This window comes from Heloderma suspectum, chromosome 2 (assembly GCF_057233095.1).
Source record: "Heloderma suspectum isolate Gila_16-S chromosome 2, 16-S_ref, whole genome shotgun sequence".
NCBI classification, from domain to species: Eukaryota; Metazoa; Chordata; class Lepidosauria; order Squamata; family Helodermatidae; genus Heloderma; species Heloderma suspectum.
The window spans coordinates 153,771,905-153,791,922 of NC_139459.1; the positions used below are offsets into that span (position 1 = coordinate 153,771,905).

Here is a 20,018-nt window from a genome sequence, read left to right on the forward strand (position 1 = left end):
GTCGCGGCCGCCGGCCTCCCCGCCTCCGGATTGGGCAGGGCTTCTCGCCTCTCTCGTGACAGGCGCTCGCAGCGGCCGCGGCGAGCGAGGCGAGGGGAGCCCGCGGCGCCCGGGAGTTCGGCGCAATCAGAGCCGGCAAGCGGCGGGCGGCGGGCGCGGCTCCGAGCGGCGGCGGCGGCGGCGACCGCGCGGGCTGCCCGGGCCCCCATGTAGGCGCGGGGCGGGCGCGGGCTCACGTCGGGGCGCCGCTCTGCCGCTGCCTGCGCCCGGCCGCCAGCCCCGTCCGGCCCTCGGCCAGCCCGGCGGCCGGTGGCGCGGCTGCCGCCCGGCCCGGGACTCCCGCCGCGCGGCTAAGATGAGCGAGAGGAGGCGCTCGGCAGTGGCCCTCAGCTCGCGAGCGCACGCCTTCTCCGTGGAGGCGCTCATCGGCTCCAGCAAGAAGCGCAAGCTCCGCGACTGGGGCGACAAGGGCCTGGATTTGTCCACGGACAGCCTCAGCCCCGACGGGCCGCTGCCGGACCCGGGCGACCCCGCCCAGTGCCTGGACCTCCACGCCGGTGAGTGGCCGCGGGGAGGGGCGGCGAGGGGCGGGGGCCTGCGGCGGACGCGGGCTCTGGGCGGCGGCGGCGGCGGCTCCCGAAGAGAGGCAGACCGACGCCGGCAGCCCGCAGGAGGGCAGGACCGGCCCCAGCGGTGCAGCGTCCACTGTGGCCGAGGGAGGCTGGCTGGACCTTCTCCTGACGAGGGCTGGGGTGGCGGCGGCGGGGCGTCGTAATTGTCGGGGTGAAGGACCAGGATCCAATGGTGCTCCTACACAGAGTAGACCCACTGAAGGGAATGGGCCTAAACTAAACAGGGCGACCATTGGATACCGCCCAAGGTTCCCGGCGGGTTTCGCTTGATTCTCACGCAGCGCTGTCGCTGGTGCTTCTGCCGGTGGCGGAGAAGGCGTGCGTGTCCCAGTCCGCAGCCAGGTCCCGAACCCTGTGACCACGCGTGTCTCTCCCTCGCTCATCCGAGGCGCCTTGTGTTTCTTTTGCTGCCAGCCAGCAGGACAGGAATAGATCGGCCACTGGTGGCTATTAATAGCCGCCGGGCAAGTCTCACCTGGAATGGCGAGGGCCCACCTCGAGGTCCGGCCGAGGGCGCGGAGCTGGCCATGGACGTGCCCGACAGGTCGCCCCACGTGGAGTGCTTGGGCCGGGAGAGCCGAGGGGACTCGGGGCCAGGCCGCCAGGAGCCAAGCGCGGGGCTGTCTGGCTAAATTCCAGCAGAGACGCGATGGTGCCCAGCTGGTGGCCAGGCTTGAGAGGGCAGTCGGGTTGTAGGGCCTGTTAGAGATTGGCAAGGAAGCCCGGCCACTATTTTGGGTCAAAGAGCTCAGCTGCCAAACTGGTCCCCACCGGGAGCGACGTGGAGTGAAAACTTCGGAGCGGAGATGGGACGGGGGACGGGACGGGTCGTGGAGCGGACAAGGCGAATTCGGCGTCTGGGAGTAGATCGCGGGCTCTTGCAAGGACCAGCGGGGGGGGGGGTCACACTTTCCCCTCCGGCGATCGGCGTCCTTGGCGCGCTGTCAGGAAAGGCGGTTCTCTCCCTTCTGTTCCTCCTGCCCTGGGTCCGGAGGCTGACCTGAAATGAGAGAGACGCAGCCCGATTCGAAGTGGGGTTGCGTCTTATTCTGCTGGATAGAGGATTGGGGCCTCCCTAAAAAGACCTTCCCTGTGATAGGTTTTGATTGCTGGTGTTTTCTATTTTCCGTTTTTAAGCAGTTCTGTCTATAGAAGAATATATAATATATATTCTGGCTTCAATGCATTGTTAGAAAGGCCTCCTGTTTTAAAAACTCAATTTGATGGGAATCCTTCCTTTTATTTTCGTTTTTGTAAAATCTCTTCAGTTATAATTAAAATAACGGTTGCTTGTTATAAACATAATAACAAATTCTAGGGATTTAATGGTGCAGGTAGTTAGGATGGAATGAAAATTTGTAATTTCCCAAAACTCTTCTTTTTCGTGTGTGTTAAAAACGAACTCCTTCCCGGCCCCCATTAACTTATTTAAATTTAGTATATCTAGAGGCATAAAACCACAACAAAATCATAGACATTTATTTAATAAGATTATCTACACCAATTCAACCACAGGGGGAGGATCAAAGAAGGGCCCATTCAAAAGTTCCGGCGACCCTTCTCAAGCGGGAAGCCCCTTTCCGTGGAATCGGTGCGGGACTTGGCTTTCCAGGCGATGATCCGGGCGTGATGCGGAACACCCCTGGACCGTCTTGATGCTGGTTTCCTCGCCCGCATCGTCTGTCCTCGCTCAGCGAGATTATATTTTATTTTTCAAAGATTAGTCGTACTCTGGGCTCTTACGGGCTGGAGGCTTGTCCGGATCCCGCAGCCCCGCGTGTCTTGGGGTTTGTCTCGAAAGAAAGGCCCTTTGCTGCTGCTTCACCCCTCCGAAAATTCGAAGGGCGCGATCCACCCGGAAGGCTTCCAGCTTGTTCTCTAGCGCAACCTCCATTCCTTTCAAGAGAAGTTTCCGCAACAGAACTTTTCGGTGGATCTTGTCCCCAATTAATGTTGGTTTTAAACTGATTTGCAAACTCAGGCCCTATTTGCAAGTGAGTTAGTTGCGACATCTGTGAGTCTGTGAAATCTGTGTGTGTGTAAGACATTACTCGCAAATGTCTTAACTGTGTTCTCCGGCCTCAGAAATAATAATGGGTCATAACAGAGAAAAATAGCGACCTTCCTACCGACCCCGACCCCCCCCCATACCCTCCCTGTGGACCTGGAGTTATTACTCAGTTCTGCACTTCGACTTCGCACTGCGATCAATTTCCCGAGATCTTGATTTTTTAAAATAATGTTATTTCTCCTCCAAATTAAACAAAATGGGACATCTCTTTGCGAGAATTCGCCGTCCCCCCCCCCCGCCCGCCCACAGAAAAACACGCCACGTTTCTTGCGAAGATCCGAGAGTCGGAACAGCCACCCGCCTGGGAAATTACAATCCGAGGCTGCTCTTTTTTCCCGTGTGAAACGAAAGGCGCTCCGGGGAAACGCGGTCTTGGCTTCGTCGGCGGCTTCTCTTGGAACTAATTCCACGCTCACGCCGAGGAGCCCGGGTTCCAAAGGGAGAGGGGATGACAGTTAAAATGACTTTTGCACAAACCGCCAAAATGATCAGGACAGAAACCTAACAAGAAAAGAAATAAAAAACGATAGGAGAGAAATCTCAGCCCTCTAGATCCCCAGATAGTTGCGATCATTAACGTTTAATCCTTAAACCCAACGCGAAAAGCGCTTGCTACCTAATGGGTGTGTGTGGGGGGGGGCGGGGGGGACTCGCTGCAATTATAAAAACAGGCAACCTCAAGTATCGCTTGTCGTTTAATCACAAGGGCTTATTTTTTAAAAGAAGGTCTACGCAATTGCACGGGGCGCTGCTGCAGTGCGGGCGGCGGCTGCTTTTTGTTTTAGGGTGACCGGCGGGGTGCTCTCCCACTTTGCCTTCTCCTTAGTTGAGCTCTGCTCTGCATCAGGCCTTGCATTCGCTTTCCATAGAACTGGAATCCCAAGTGTTTAAACTGGATCATAGCTGCGGTCTCAAGCGTCGCCGGTGCTGTAGTCGAACTCCAACTGAAATGTGCCGTTGAAGAAACAGAGAGCGTGGCGATAACTGTGCAAGCCATATTCTGTCTCCCAGCGGGCGGACATAAAAATTCCCCCTGGCTTCGGGCTGCCGGTTGTCTCCAGGGCTTCCCCGATCCGCAGGCTGGCCAAGCCGCCCGGCTTCGCTCGCTACTTCCGTCGGCGGAAAACTTGCGAGGCCTTCGCGCCGGACTCGGCGCCGCGGGAGCGCTCGGATTCGCTGGGAAGAAGAAGGCCGCGGAGGCGGGGGCGCCTCCCTCCTCTCCGCCCGAGAGTGTCCGCCTTGGCTGGGAGAGCTCGGCTGGTTCCTCGGCTTGCCTGGATGTCTGCCTGGCCCCGTCGGCCGGTTTCACGCAGGTGACTGGCCAGCTGGGTCAGGCAGACATCCAGGCAGACCGCGGAGCCCGGCTTCCTCTGACCAGAACCGGCCCCTTGAGCTCGGGGGCGCCGCCACCCCGCAGGGCTCGGCTCATCCACGGCCCAGGATGGCTCCCTTCTGTGGCTGGAGCGGCTCGCGGAAGCCGCTGGCCTGGCACATGCCAATGACATGCAGCCGCCTACTTCGCGGGGGGACGGGGACGGACCACACACACACACTCACACACACACAGTCATCCTGGGCGAGGTGGAGGGAGATCCGCACTTCTTTTTAGAAGTCTTTACTTCTCCTCCCTAAAATCCCCAGTTTAATTTTCTGCTTTATGACACCTTGTTTTTTGTTTTAAATAACATATATGTGGGAGATTTTTAACTGAGGCTTTTATGAAGAGGATTCCGGAGTGAAATGAATTCTTGCATTCAACAGGAATCTCCTTGCAGGGCAGACGGTGTACAGATTACAGTACTATAGCAATAGCTGGAAAATGTGAAGAAGTTATGTATGTGACAATGAAAAACAAACAAACAAAAAACTGAGGGCAAAGCAATATATTATTTTGCATGTGCTTTGGTATACATTTTTGGAGGTGGGAGGAATACAGACTTCCTCTGCGTTGGGGGAGGTCTCTCTCTTTCCCTCCAGCATGCACACACACATCTGGATGTTTGCCCATTTCTTATAAAACACCCCCCCCCCATTCTCAACCACTTTGGACACATACACACCCAGCACCAAACGTGGGTTCCAGGTGCCCAGATGTTCATTGTACAGTAGTGCGAGTGTCCTCTGCTGCTGTGTGCAAAATTCTGTGGACCAATCCAGCACTGGCATTAGAAAACGATAGAACAGTGCATCTCTGGCCCCTTCTAAAACTGCACATAGGCCATGGGGAGATGTCATGAAAACGAAGTAATCATGTCCCCACAGTCAGACAGGGATGATGGTGCAAGCAGTCACTCCTACAAATCCAATGGTAACTAGTGGGGAATGTGTTTGGATTTTGATAGGAGGAGGGCTCCACGTACTTTTGGATCTTACACCTTGTGGAAGTTTGTGCTCTCTTGCAGATATCCCTCTCCCAAGGGGGTGCCTTCCCCACATCTTGGGAACTGCTGTTTTAAGCTTTGGCAATGCAGCCCAATCCAGTTAAGGTGAGCTATTTGGATGTTACATACTTGTGTGATCCTAGGCATAATTACCTAGAAGAAAGTTCCAATTAAATCAATGAGATTTTCTTCAAATATATGTGTGTTATATTTGCTACTCTAGAAACACATTACTGGAATGGAATCAGTGGGGTTTTATACGACAGCCCTAATGCTGTCTTTACTTTTATTAAGGTCAATGGAGTTAAGCCTAGGTCCACTGACTAGGCTGGAAGTATGTTTCACAGGATTCTATGGTCCTTACTTCTGAGTAAATGCATTTAGACGGGTGGTACCAATCAACTTAAATCCAAGTATTTTTCTTTAACTGGGTTGACTATTGCTGCTGTCTGTACCAAATAACTATTTGGTATCCTGCTCCAGAGCCCTGCTAAAGCATAGTGCTAAAATTTAAGCTTAATTACAGACCCCCAACATGATCCACATTATCTGGGAATTAGATCATGTGTTTTAGGTTCAGAGTTGCCAGTTCCATTGAAGTCAATTGGACCTGTGGCCTAATGCTGTCCAGATTTATGAAAATCCAGTGTTTTCACTGTGTCCTCCTTCCTCGTAAATTCGCTTAGGATCAGAATTTAGCCAGCCACAGTCCAATAGCTGCAGTTTATCTGGGCTGCAGATCAGGCTACAAGTTTGTTATGTGCAGCTGTCCATAATAAAATGTGGACAGTGTAAACGGTGTCGGTCATCACAGTGTGTGTTAAAATAACCCTCTTAGAGGTCACGGGAAGGCAAACTGGAGGACTTTCCCTTCTGTCTCTTTTATGTTGATAATAACTCAGAGAGGGGATTAAGAGCACTACTGTTCTATTTGTTTTTATTAATTTTGGCATTATAGTGTTTGTACTTTATTAGACAATAGGACAAAACATAAGGAGGGTCAAGCTTTTCAGTACTACAAATTAGAGGTTTTATACATCATGAGTTTTCCTTATTTTGGTTACTTTCATTTTTGGCTTGCATTTGTTAAGTTCATTGTGTAATTGTTTGGTGAAGTCCGTTTTGCTGTCTTCTTTAGTGCTGTGCCACAAATGGTCCTCCTCAGAGGTCCCTTTCATGTTGTTGTTTAACAAAATGACAAACAGAGGAAAACAAAGAAGATCTAGCAAGAGCATTGAAATATTTTCCCCCCAGTTTCTGAGTGGCTGTGGAAATTTGCTACTCTGGCCAGTTCCTTCCAGTTTGATAAAAGGAAACCAAGTTTTACAGGATCATAAAAATGAGCTAAGTCCACTAGGTTCAGTATAGATGACACAACAGAGGATGTAACGATAAGCGGTTTAATTTCTTTAGCCCCAAAGATGTTGTTCAACTGGAATTTTCTGATAATGCCCCTCAGAATATTGTGAAGGAATTATTGGAAGCCTTAATGCAAAGAAACCTTTCTGTAAGTAAAGGATGGTAAGCTGCTAAAGTTCCTACACTAGTGGATGAGCAGTCTTGATAAGACATGGGTATAGTGAAAATGTTGAGATTTGAAGTGTCTCCATATCTATCCTGGAAAAATGACATTGGAACGTATTTCTTAACCAAAGTTTTTCCTGATCTAGATTCCAGTGTCTTAAATTCTGGTGATTAATGCCCAGTGCCTCTAAATGCTTTTACATTGTGTCCCCCCACCCCCATTACTGCTTCTAGTGTTAGGTCCTTGTTCCAGAGAACTTTTCCTTGGCAACATATCCATTTTTTTTAGAAGTGAACAGTGATATAGAAAGGAGCACTCACGAAAACAAAATTTTACTGGCATCAGTCTCGCCTCTGCTCGTATGCTGCCAGAGTTTTAGACAGAACTCCTAGTAGGGCTCTTAGGATAGGCTTCCAGTTGCTTGGTCTCAGTCAGACATGAAATTCTAGCACTGTATGGTAGCTGGGGGACAAACTTCTAAGGGATGGGAGAATTTTCTCTGCCAAACCCAAGAATGGCTTGTGAGGATCGAGTAGCTTTTAGCTCAGCTAGCGAGGTTGTTCCATACCCCCCTTTCTGCAAATGTCACCCCCAAATAATTAAACGATCAACTTGTTCAGTTACCTGACCATCCAGTCCCCATGTATGGCACCTGGGTCAGTCCCTAAAAAAATACGTTTGTTTTAGTGCAATTAAACACTAATTACCCTAATTTGTGTGAGCCACTTGGCCCCAAACCTCTCAAAAGCCTTCTCAGTCTTATGAGCGAATTGTAAAATATAATGTCTGTAACCCTAGACAACTGTTTAAGCAACCCTCATAATACTACAAGATGTGCCCAAATGTATCTCTTTGGCTCTTCAGCCAGACACCTCAGCTTCAGCAGCTGTGGGAGGGATATTTATAAAGTCGGCGGCCCTTCTACTTGGCCTCGGGCTCTCCCTCCTGATCCCAGGCTGGATGCTGTCCAGGGCATGGCAGGCGGTGAAGGTGGCTGCCTAGCAGTGTTCAGAGCCTAGTTGTCTGTTTGTTTATTGCTCCCATGGGGAAAGGAAACAAGGAAGAATTCCAAGCACATTTGATCTGGGAAGTCAGGTTGTCCTCCACACAAGCTTTCCATGCATACTTATACATGCTTACTTATACACACTTAATAAATCCTCAATACATCCTCAGTACATGCATACTTAATACATACATACTTAATACATTCTTAAGTATGTGTTATGTTATACTGTGGTTTTAATGTTTTATATATTTTATATTGTTTTACTGTGTGCTCCTTGGTTTTAATTTTTGTGAACTGCCCAGAGAGCTTCATTCATTCATTCATTCATTCATGAATAAATAAATAATACATACTTAATAATACTTATACTTAATACATACTTATGCATACTTATACCCATCAGAGGAAGCTGCAGAGGAATATGAGTTGAAAGCACTAATTCCATTAATCAACAGTTTAACATATGAATTCATTAACTGCAAATTAAAGATGACAGATTCTAAGTGGACTTTCTCCTGCCATCATTGGTTAGCACTGATGGCGTTATAAGCCCTCTATTTGACTTCCTTCATCACAGTGTGTTTGGCTGATCTCCCCACAAATATGATTTTTCTAAACATTAAATTTATCAAGAGACACTTTAATAATGTATTAACTTGTGTTAAGTACTTCATATTAATTAAATATCCTCAAATATCATGTGTGTTGACATGCATAATTAAACAGCCAGTTCACATAACCTTTGGGTAACTTATTCAAATAGATGTGATTGATGATGATGTTGATCGGTCAGCCATTCTTGAAATAAGCCCAAGATTATTAAATAAGCTGGGTGAACTGGCCTTCTATTTTCTAAAATTGTTTAATTGGCTGGCTATAAGAGGTTTGTGTGGGTTTGTACAGCTTCTACACAACTCAGCATGTATTTGCATTTAAAGTATCAAAATAAGACTCTGAGCATAGATACAGGAGATTTAAAGATTGCTGTAATAGGTCTCTCTCTGTATGAAACAATGCATGGGTACTATGAGTATAATATAACCTCAGTCCAAATGGCCTGTTTGCTGTCCAGATAACTAGAAGTCCAGGAAGGCAGGTGTAATGCTTTGATCAAATCAACATTATTCAAAATAAAAGGTGGTTACTAAGGGACACATAAGTAGTTGGGATGTTCAGGTAGCTCACTTGCAAACAAACAGAAGATGGAAAGAGAACATATACTTAGTTTACAATGCACAGAGAAACAGGAAATGGAGTTCCTTAGCTGTTTGTCATTTACAGAGAACAGAATTAAAGTTTCATAAAAGAGTGGAGGATGTAGTGAACAGAGATGATGCAAATTTCTTCACCTCAGTTCTGTCCCAGGCCTCTGTCTCAGCTGGTCCACCTCACCCATACTACTGGCCCTTTATATGCATGCTCAGAACAAACAGAGTAGTGCAATAATAATGCCTTTTGAGTCTATCAGATTCTTTGGTAACCCCTACGAAATAGGCAAATGCTTTTGCTTTCCCCAGTTCCATATGTGGGGGAAGCAACTGTCTGGTTCAATCATACCCAAAGCGCTCTTATTTATTTTTTAAGCTGACATTTAAGAATATTATTTCCCTGTAATGTTATGATCAAAGTGATATTTTTTACATTTTTACATTACAGTAAAGCCCTATCATATGTGGAGTTAGGCATGCTTAAGCCTATTGATTTCAGCAGGCTAAAATCTTTCCTTCCTTCCTCCCTCCCTCCCTCCCTCCCTCCCTCCCTCCCTCCCTCCCTCCTTCCTTCCTTCCTTCCTTCTTTCTTCAAAGTAACTGATAACTGAGTACTAATCTGAAATACAGTTATTTCCAAACTGTAAGTTGTACGACTTATACACACATAAACACACATAGCGTTTTGCTGAATAAGGCTGTGGTGTGCATATCTAAAAGGGGGGAAATAAAGGAGTGCGACAAACACAAAGTAACTTTTATTCCTTGACTTTGGAGTAAGTGCACAACACAGTTAATGACTGCAGTGGCCTTAACCACACCAGCCTCCATTTTGCTCAAGGCAAATCATTTACTTTATTTGAGCTTTTAAATCGGTTGCATCTAAGTGGGAGCTTACGAATGACTCAAGGAGACTTAGGAAGTTGCCTCATACCAAGTCAGACAGTTGGTCCATCTAGCATAATAATACACTGAGTGGCAGCAGCTTTTCAGGTTTTTAGGCAGAGCTTTTCTCCAGCCCTACATGAAGACACCAGGGATTGAGAGCATACATCCTATCACTAAACTACAGCTTCAGGCTGAAGCTGAACATGGCCATCTCATGCCAAATCATTTTCAGGAGAAAATATTTTGGGAACAGATGACAAACAATCCTTTGTATCTGGGCTGCTGACATCTAGAATTCTGAAATATTTACTTAATATGTGATTGGAACTCGGGAACATGAAATATTTGTACAGACCTTGATGAGAAACTGTCTCTAATAAAACTGGAATGGTATATATCTCATTGATTGTGAACATTGGAGGAAAAGAAATAATGCCGTATGGAAAGTGTTACATTGTTTTTTCACACATAGAAGTATCGCACTTTTATGATCTTGTGCTTCGTGTCCAACCAAGGGGAGTGAAATTCCATAATGCTGAAAATATCCCCCCCCCCACTAACCAGAAACACCCAACAATTAAACTGGGTTTACTGGATGCAAGACAGTCCAGCCTCATTCAAGGGAATGACATGAGCTTGGTTTTAAAACAGTTGCGTTGGTGGATCTAGGCTGAAAGCCAATTGTCATGCCAAATTTTAGTAAAGCATTTTTAATGGCTTTTCAGAATGTTTGCACCAACCCCACTACCAAATCAGATGATCATATTTCAAGGGAAAACAAAGCAAAAAATGATAGAGCAAAGAAGAAAATAAAAACTGGAAAATAAATTATACGTGGTCAGTTAGAGTATTATAAAACCCAACATTGTATTTGTATTGTAATTTTGTATTTGTACTATAATTTTTGTGAACTGGCCAGAGAGTTTTGGGTATCGGACAGTAATGAAATGAAATAAATGAAATGGAACATTCAAGAATAAGACAAACGTATTATTTTTGCAAAACTGTGTAAAAGGCAACCAGGGATGACTGAAATAATTTGAACGTTGCCTTGTCTCACATATTCACACAGTACTGTTAGGTTTGGGCACAATCTGTGGGACAGTTCCTCTGCAGAGGCCTTGCGGAAATGAATAATAGTGGTGCAAAGGCACAGTAGTGTTCTTGTGTGAGTCCTGCTCATTTTAATGGGACATGCTCAGTGGAACTTCCCAGTAGGCTGTGCAGTTTGTCATTTCAGCTACTTGCCATAGTTCCATTACCCATTCCTCAAGGAAAGAAGTAGTAGATTTTTTGCTATTTACTTGCTACTAATATTTTTACAACAGTGAGTATATTCAGTAACAGGCCAATAGGTTTCCTTTTAAATCAATTAGACCCTTTCAGTATCCTAATATATATTTAAAGGTATTTGCATATCTTGTCATTAATTTGATCTCCTGCTGATCATTACCCAACTACATTTGACAATCTGGCTTGACTCTCAAATAGGGCAAAACTCTGCTTTATGGAAATTACAATGCCAACAGACTCCTAAGTCTACACTGTATACCTGAGGACAGGCATTGCATTGTGGTAAACCTGGGCCCAGTCCTGAGTAGTTTTCTGAGTAGAGTAGTCAGTAGTGTACTAATACTGGCCTACTCTACGTAATTAAGGATTACTGACATAATGTATGAGTAGTACTTTGAATATTTAGGAATATACTAAGGACGCAATCCAGCAAAGTAGTTTTATTGAAATAAATGACACTGGAAAATATTTAAATTCATGCCCTAAGTATTAATATTAATTTATATGTTAATGTGTGCCCTATCCTTCCTCCAAGAAAGTCAGGGCAATGCACAAAGTTATATTTTTTTGGGTTCCACTTATCTTCACAGCAACCCACTGAGATGGGTAAGGCAGAGATTGGGACTGTTAAAAAATGATATTGCAGATCAACACATCTAGAGCTGTCCAGATGTGAGCTAGTCTAATAGCCTGGACATGCACCCCTGATCTGGTCAGGTTCATCCAGCTTTGACCTCTGAGTCTTGAGGAAAGGAGAAGAACTGGGTGGGGGGAGGGGGACTTGCCTCTGTAGAAATCTGTATCTCACACTGTACTGGAGAATTCCCACTGCCAGGCTTCTTAAATTCCTCCTATGGGGAGGCAAAATAAGCATGGTGGATCTATACACGCAGAAGAATGAGGTGTGAATGAGGTGGTAGAATGGATTGTATCACTTCAAACTACAGGGAGGCGTGCCACTTCTAAACATTATTATTACTACATTTATATTCCACCTTTTTTCCTCTTGCAAGGAACTGGGCAGCTTGCATGGTCTTTATCTTCTCTATTTTATCCTCACAACAACCCTGTGAGGTAGGTTAGGCTGAGAGTCAGTGACTGGCCTAAAGTCACCCTGTGAGCTTCATAGCCAAGTAGGGACTAGGACCTGGATCTTTGAAGTCCCAGTCCAACACTCACCACACCTTCACCACACTTTTGAAAGGTCCCCCTACTTAAAGCAAAAATCCAGCTCCCTGCAAATACAGTGATAGTGTACATAGGTGAGAAATTTTCTAACCAAAGCCTTTGAGTGCTAGTGTTCTATTTTCAGGGAGTTTTAAATGTAGGGATGCATTTTTAAAAATTCCCACCCCACTCCACCTGCAATCCACTTTACCAGCTGAGCATCTCAGTTACCTCATTCTGCTGTAGACTAACCTGCAATAAAGGTGTCAGTGGGAGACTCCAGGTGTACTCAAGGCTACAAGAGGTGGAGAAAAAGAGCTATGTGTCAACTGATGTCTTCATTTAAAAAGATTACATGCATTTTAAATACCCCCTGTTTCCGTACAATATTATTTTATTACATCTGTAGGAGCAGGAAGAAGTGGGATTCAGAAGACATTCCAGTCTGGGCTGTGATTTCTAAGCAAATCCAAAGAGATTTCATTACAAGTCAAAGTCAAAGAATGACATACAAATCATCTATCACATCTCCCATTTGGGCCTGAGTTATTATATCAAATATCGACACAACTTGGCGTCCTCCAGCTTCATCACCCAGCCCTATCCATATCTGTCTTCAGAGAAACTGATGTTTTTTTCAGATGGAAAAGCAGAGAGGGAGAAAAGGAGGGTCAGAATAAAACTTCAGAAAAGGTTCCCTTACTTTGCAGACTGTTTGTGCACATCCGCTGAAGCCCTGCTGGTGACTCTCCGGCACTGTTTGAGTGAGTAAGGGTTCATTGCATCAGGAGTTTGAAAGGCTCAGCTCTTTAGGATTTATATTTTTAGGATTTGTGTATGTTTTTAAAATGTTTCAATCTCCATCATATGCCTCATATGAACATGAGAAATGTTCTCATATGCCTGTTCTGTATTAGAAAGTGCACACTAAATTCAGATTTTAAAATTAACATTCAGATTTTAATCAGATTCAGTCCTGAGGTTTCAAGGCAGTTTACAGTGTACAACAATGATAATTTTAACTTGCTTTCAATTGGTCTTTTTATATAGATTTCCAATACAAGTATGCTTAAATAGGCTTCAATAGCATTTATAGTTATTTCTCTGTTACTGTATAGATGAAAGCTCTATCAGTAGCTAAGAGTGGAGTCTTATTTACTTATGATTTACTTACATCTTGTAATGCAGAGACATTACATTACAAGTATTTTGTTTTTAGTGAATATTGCATATTGAAGGAGTATGTTTTTAATGTTAGTCAGAAGTACATTGCCTGTGAAAGTACACATTTCAATTTGACAGTGAATACTTGCAATTTCTTTTTGACTGACCCCACTCAAGGGCTGCAGAGTGAGTTTTCCTGTGGGTTTCAACAATACCTCTGAACCAAGACTACAGATATGCTATTCAAAAAGGATACCACACAGCATAGTTTATGATCAAGCATGTTATATACAGATTATGTTTTATCTCCTTTGTATTATTTGAGACCTGAGCACCTAAATCAAAGAGCATGAATTTAATCTAAGCCAATTCACAAATACAAGACCAACCCTGAGCATAAAACAAAAACCCAATGCATTATGGGAGGTCATGCAGTAAAGCGGTTGTATGATTTGTCCATTTCACAGTCAGAACAATTTTCAGCATACAAGAATCATATTTTTTTAATTCATTTCATTCCATGAAAATTAATCTGGCCACAAGATGGAGCAATCAGTTTCTAGAAGGGTATGAAGTAAGAAAAAATAAAAGAAAAAAGTAATACCCATGGTCAGATAGCCATACTGCTGTTACATGCATTGAATTTACTGGGTGCTCAAAACCAATATTGGATTGTGTGAAATGACCCCAGCTCCTGCTTGCTTTTTGAGTTGCCTATTTCTCACACACTTGTACTTATTTAGATATGTAGTGTGCTACATTCCTCAGGCTAGTCCAGGTAACAAAGCTTTAATATAGACATATGGATAACTTCCTGTTGGATTTCCCCTTATATTTTTACTACTGCAATCACTTTACTTTAAATGGAGTTGTAGGGGTAGAAGATGAAGGGGTCTGATGGCTTGGCTGGTAATTTACCATTACTGCAAGATCATAAATACATGAGTGCTGCCTATTGGTTCACAGATTGTGCCAAGCATCATTCCCTCTAATAGTGAACTCAAGTAGTGAGTGCTGACAAGATTGGAGCCAAAATGGGGCTACTGAGAAACAAGTGTGTGTGTGTGTGGGGGGGGGGGGCAGTATCAGCATGCTTTATGAAATCCCAAGGTTTGCAGAAGTGCTAACATCTTTTTAAAAATCCTAAGGGGGCACCCCTCCCCAATCAAGTCTGAGAATGGAATGTCGAGTTTCAGTTTGAAAAGAAAAAACAGAAAACTACAGGGGATGAAATGCCCTGCTTCAGCACTTTACAGCTAGTATCCTAGAGGATCCTCCAGGATTCAATTATATATCCTGGCTGGCTGGAACCCTGAATAGAGGGTTGCCTGTTAGAGGTTACAAAGATACAAAGCAACATTTTCTGGCAGGTCCCACTTATTAATTTATACCAGCCAACTGTGAAGTCCAGTCCCAACATGATAGTACAACACTATTATATGCATTTATCAACACAGATATTCAGTCTGATGAAACGGATAAGAGTTACATAAATTCTAGGAGGTTGATGACCACATGAAATGATTTTGAAAAATCTACGATTAATTCCACACTTTGGCAGTTTTTTCCCCTTTCAAATTTTTAAAACTATCCCCTTCCCCATCCACCCCAATTTATATGTTTTAATAATCTCAAATATCAAACACTATTCATATTGTTCTTTTCCCCCAAATGTGGAAAAAGTGTGGACTTTGGCCAGTGAGAGTCCTATTTTAATTTTTTCTCCAATAAATTTTATTACAAAGATTAAGAAAGAATGGCCTGTTTTTCAAGGGCCAGATCTACACGTCATGTCACATCAATATGACCCCATCATGGTGATGCTATTGTCCCTCTTGTACACTTAGTTATACCTCATAGAGCACACACAATGACATCTGTTGTGGTATTTTGATAATATGGAATAAAAAGCAGGAAATAATGCTAGAACAGCAGTATATGGAATGTGTAATGTGCCTGAATGGGTTATCAATAGCGATAAAAAACACTAGTGTAGATCTAGCCAAGGAGCACTCTTGCACTTAGACTAACCTTTTTGTGGTGAAATGCCATTTTTCTAGGTTGGCTCACTGAAACTCTGCCCATAGGATTTGGAAATGTTACTCTGGGTTTTTTTTGTTTTTGTTTTTAATCAGAATTCATCCTGAAACAAGACTCATTTGTTTCTTCCTTTAGCAACTTCCATGACAAATGATATGATACAATCCTGCTATCACAAGCAGGTATCACTTTGCTCCTTTTGCCTAATGAGAAAAGCCGTATTTGGTAAGATGCAGCTCTAATTTATATGGATTGTCAAAAGAGTTTGTCAGCACTTCCATAAGCTACAAAAAATCAGCAGCAACAACAACATGATATCACGGTCTCTGTTAAAAAAAGGAGGGTTTTATTTTGTTTTTTGCTGTATTATAATTATAAAGAACTTCCTAACTTTAAATGTTTCCTGGCTACAAATTTTGGCTCTTTAGGATATTCTGCTAAGACTCCACACTTATGCATATTTATCTTGTAGCAAGCTCCATTGAACTCAGTGGTGCTTACTTCTGGGTGACCATACATAGACCATATATAGTCTCAACATATAAAACACATTGTACACTTGCTAGACAAAGGCTCTTCTTCAGGCAGCTCAAATACAATCTTTGTATTTCTAATTAAAAGCTACATCTTACAAAGAAGTCTTGCCATTTCAAAATAATTGCTCTTTTCTTTGAAAGTATTAAACAACCTGCCTGCTTTACATTCCCATAGTGAAAAATAAAGTACCATATTGCTTTATTGTTGACAAAACTTTCTGCTGCATGGGGAAAGCGCAAAGTGTGCTGTGTGTAAAGTTTCAGCCTTCACTCCATACGCACCCTGCCTGTTTAAATGATGGACATTTCCCTAGGTTTATATATAAAACCAAGAGAGATTAATAGTTCCCTTGTGTCTGTGAGCCGCTGCCATTTATTAATAAATCTGTCTTTTATTATGGAGACATATTTTATAGGAACCATTGAAATGTTTTCAGTATACATCTTTTAAAATTGCCTGGACACTTAGTCCTACTGGCTGAAGAAATTCACATGCAGACATTTTTAATCCTCTCACTACATTTTTCATGAGCCTTTGGCTATTCAATTCAATTAACAAAAAAACTTAACACATGTTGTGTTAAAGGCTTTCCATGTTCACTCAAATTCCAAATTATGCATCAAATTTGGATGAAGCCAGAAGCTTGAGCAGAGCTGGGCTGCTTTGGCCTGGTTCTGGTGTTTCCAGATGCAAAGGGCCTTCCCTTTGAATCCCTCAGAATCAAAGGCAGATCTGAACAAGGCTTCATTACTGACTCATTCTTTGGAGACACACAGACTTTGTGTCTTGTGCAAATAGCAGCTGTTGGTTTCATTTCTCGAAAACACTGATTATGGGGGTGGTGGTGGTGGCTGAGTGACAGCCAGGTCCACCTTCTAATACTAGGGAACATTTTACCAGGGACTCCAATCACTGTGCTTTGGGGGAAGGATTGAGTATTATTGATATTCTCGCTGTCTCTTCCGTTTCTTTCAGTTGTTTATTTGCTGTGTACAGTGTAGCTAGTAGCAGCTTGGAAGTAGGAAGTGAGGGGTTCTGTGGTGCGGTGGGGTGGAGTAGCTTCAAGTATTATTTGTTCGTGATTTCATTCAAAATTCTTTCCTTTCTGCTTTAACGCAATACTTTCCTGAAAAATCTTTCTTTGAGATACCCTACTTTCTCGGTTGTTGTTTCTTGTTGTCTCTGTGTGTCGTTATGTAGATTTAGTAGTGAATCAGTTTTCTTCTACCCTAGTTAGGAAAATGAAATTAAATAATTTGAATTTAGTTCCCTCAGTTGTGTGTGTGTGTGCGCGCGCGCGCGTGTGTGATATTATTCCCCTATTTTTGTCTATGTTTTGCTTTGTTTTCTCACCAGCCAGTTCAACCACACCTTAGTTCCCTCCCATTATGAATTTTGAAAAAGTTGTTTGTTGGATTATTCCTGTCATTTTGGTTCCATTCTTCTTTTGTTCCTCATTTCATGAAGTACATTTTGCATTATACCAGCATTTATTATTTATTATTCATTATTTGCAGAAGCCTTTCTCATGAGATTACTTCTGTTTTATGTATCTTGTTAGGGAGGACGGCAGTTCAATTCAATATGCTTCTTTCCCCATTATGATGTTTTGAAAAATGTTTTAGTCATAGCAATGTTTGACACACCCACTGTCTGGAGAAGGAAATTCCTGGTTCATTTTAAAGCCCTTGGGGTGAGGGTGGGGTCTTCCATAGTGGGAAGTGATTGCTGCTCCAAAAACCAATTCAGAAATCCAGGGTTTTCGTGTAGCTCAGATTGGACAGAAGTATGTCTACCAAAAAAAAGAAAAGAAAAAAGGTAGGAACCAAGATAGGAGTTCATGGTCTTGCTAGTCAGGTCTTATTAATATTTTTTCCTGAGTTTGTAAACATTAAAAAAAATTACCCTGAGAATGCATATGTATAAAGTTCATCATTATTATGGCTACATTACAGGAGGGTGGCTGTGGCTGAGAGAGTATGGGTTACACCAGCCCTGCAAAGAAGCTTGGTGTTGTTATTCCCATTAGTCTCTTTTTACTGGGTAGTGGGGTAGAGTAGTGTATGACAACTCTGCAGTGTAGTCCAGTGCTGTTATCCAGTCTCCTGGTGTGTTGGGCCGTCTTTCCACAACAATGGAAGGAGAAGCTAATGGAGGAGTACCAGATTTTTTTTTAAAGGATTGGCTTTGCTGTGAGCAGGGCTCCATGAGCAGATTCTCTGCGACAGTAAAAATCACTTCACAGAATATATTTCCTGGTGGGGATGGGGGTTGGGGTGAGCGTCATCTGACTGGCAGGGGCTGCTCAACCAATAAGAGAGGCTTCTCCTTGCCCCTTCCCCCCTTTCTCCTTTCCCCTGAAAGTCCAGATACACCTGCATTTCAGGAGCAAGCCTTATTGAGCACAATGGGAGTTACTTCCGAGTAGACACACACATGCTTGTGCTCGGAAAGGGGGGGGAGAACACAAAGAGGGAAACCAGCCCCCATTTTAACCCATAGGACCTCATTGACCACAATGGGAGTTACTTCTGAGGAGACACTAATGGATTTGTTGTGGGAAAGAGACGGAAACCAGCCCCCACTTTAACACACAGGATCTCTATAAGGAAGCTGTGAAGTAGTTACTTCCTAAGGCAGTGAATCAGAGCCTCAAAATCACGCTTAATCACACTTAAGGAATTGGGCTGGGCTTTAAAATGTGCCATGTCAGTTGAGGGGGTTCTCTGTAATGTCTGTGGTCATTGAGAGGGCGGGCCTCATTCACCCCAATGGGGGGAAACACCCCTTGACTGGGGTCATGGTGAAAGGCACACCCCTGGGCAAGGCTAGCATACCTGAGCGGGGGTTGGGGCATACAACTATACCGGGGAGAACCCAACTTAAGGAAAGAATCAGACTTTAAGCAGTCTCGGGAAATCCAAGACTTTTTCCGTGATAAGCTCCGGGGTGGCTGCTGGATGGCCACGACGTCATCTGTCCCTGATGACCTCAACAGCAGCCGGCTGGGAGTAAATCACTGGTGGAAACACTCTCTTGGTTGTTTTAGGGAGCTGTGACATTGATTGTAGCATGCAGTGCAATTTTACGTTCTACAGCAGGCTGTTGGGATATATGTGGGCTCCTTCACAATGAGCTTTTATCGTGCAATTGAGATTGCTCCTTCATGGAAGTTTGTGGGCTCTTTACATGACGCTGTGATCATCCAAGGGCACTAAATGCCTTTTGTTCCATTTTTAAATAGATCGCAGATCATGAGCTATCAAATTACCCCGTTGTGTTCTGCTTCGGTTTCCTCCATGAAAAGAATAAAAGTGGCAAGACGAGGAGCGAGTTCAGTGAAAGAGAATGGAAGACTCAGATACCGGGAGAAGGAGGGGGAAGGGGGTGGGGGAGAGGAAGTGGGTGGTAAAGGGAGTCATTGTGACCCTGCATTTAAAACGGGAGCAGAAAGCCCCGTTTTAAATGCAGGATTTTAGGCTGGTGTAGAGATGCCCACTTATCATCACACCAAGAAACACAGGGATATGCAGGGGGAAACAACACAGCATGTTTCCCCATCCTCGCACGTGCTGCTGGCGTGACCAGCCTTTACCTAAATACCCATGCCATGTTGTCTGAACCCGGCATGTGGCATGGCAGGGGTGGCGTCTAACCCACCCCACAACAAACCATGGGTCGTGGGGTGGGTTAGAAGCCACCCCCTGCACACTGTGTGCTGGGTTTGGAAAACACGGCAACCCGCAATGGGATTTTAGGCTAGTGTAGAGATGCCCTGCATGTGTGTGTATATAGCTTTAAGAGAACGTAGACATTTTAGTTCTGGCAGAAAGGCCTGTGTGGGGCCTCTCCTCTTTTAGCACAGGCCATGATGCTGAGACATTATGCCACACAGCTCCTCAGAAGGTAGTGTTTTCTTATGTATTGCAGTAATAAATAACCCTGTGCAAAGGAACCTAAATCTATCGTGAGTTGCCTGCAGAGCAGAGCCTAGGAGTGAACTGCAAGATGAGCAGGTCACCCCCGCATCCCATATTAACCATGTCCTTCATGCTTGCAATGTTGCTTGGGCTGAGGGCCATTACAGCCAGGGGTGAAGGGAA

The 20,018-nt window shown here is 44.2% G+C and overlaps 1 protein-coding gene across 1 annotated transcript in view; it reads left to right on the forward strand.

The window, feature by feature from the left end:
- Positions 1 to 355: 355 nt before the first annotated feature.
- TBX15 (T-box transcription factor 15) overlaps positions 356 to 20,018 on the forward strand; it is a 171,104-nt gene continuing 151,441 nt past the window's right edge. The window contains exon 1 of the mRNA XM_084832192.1: positions 356 to 557. Coding sequence (XP_084688318.1) covers positions 356 to 557 — 202 coding nt within the window. The remainder of the gene's footprint in view (positions 558 to 20,018) is intronic.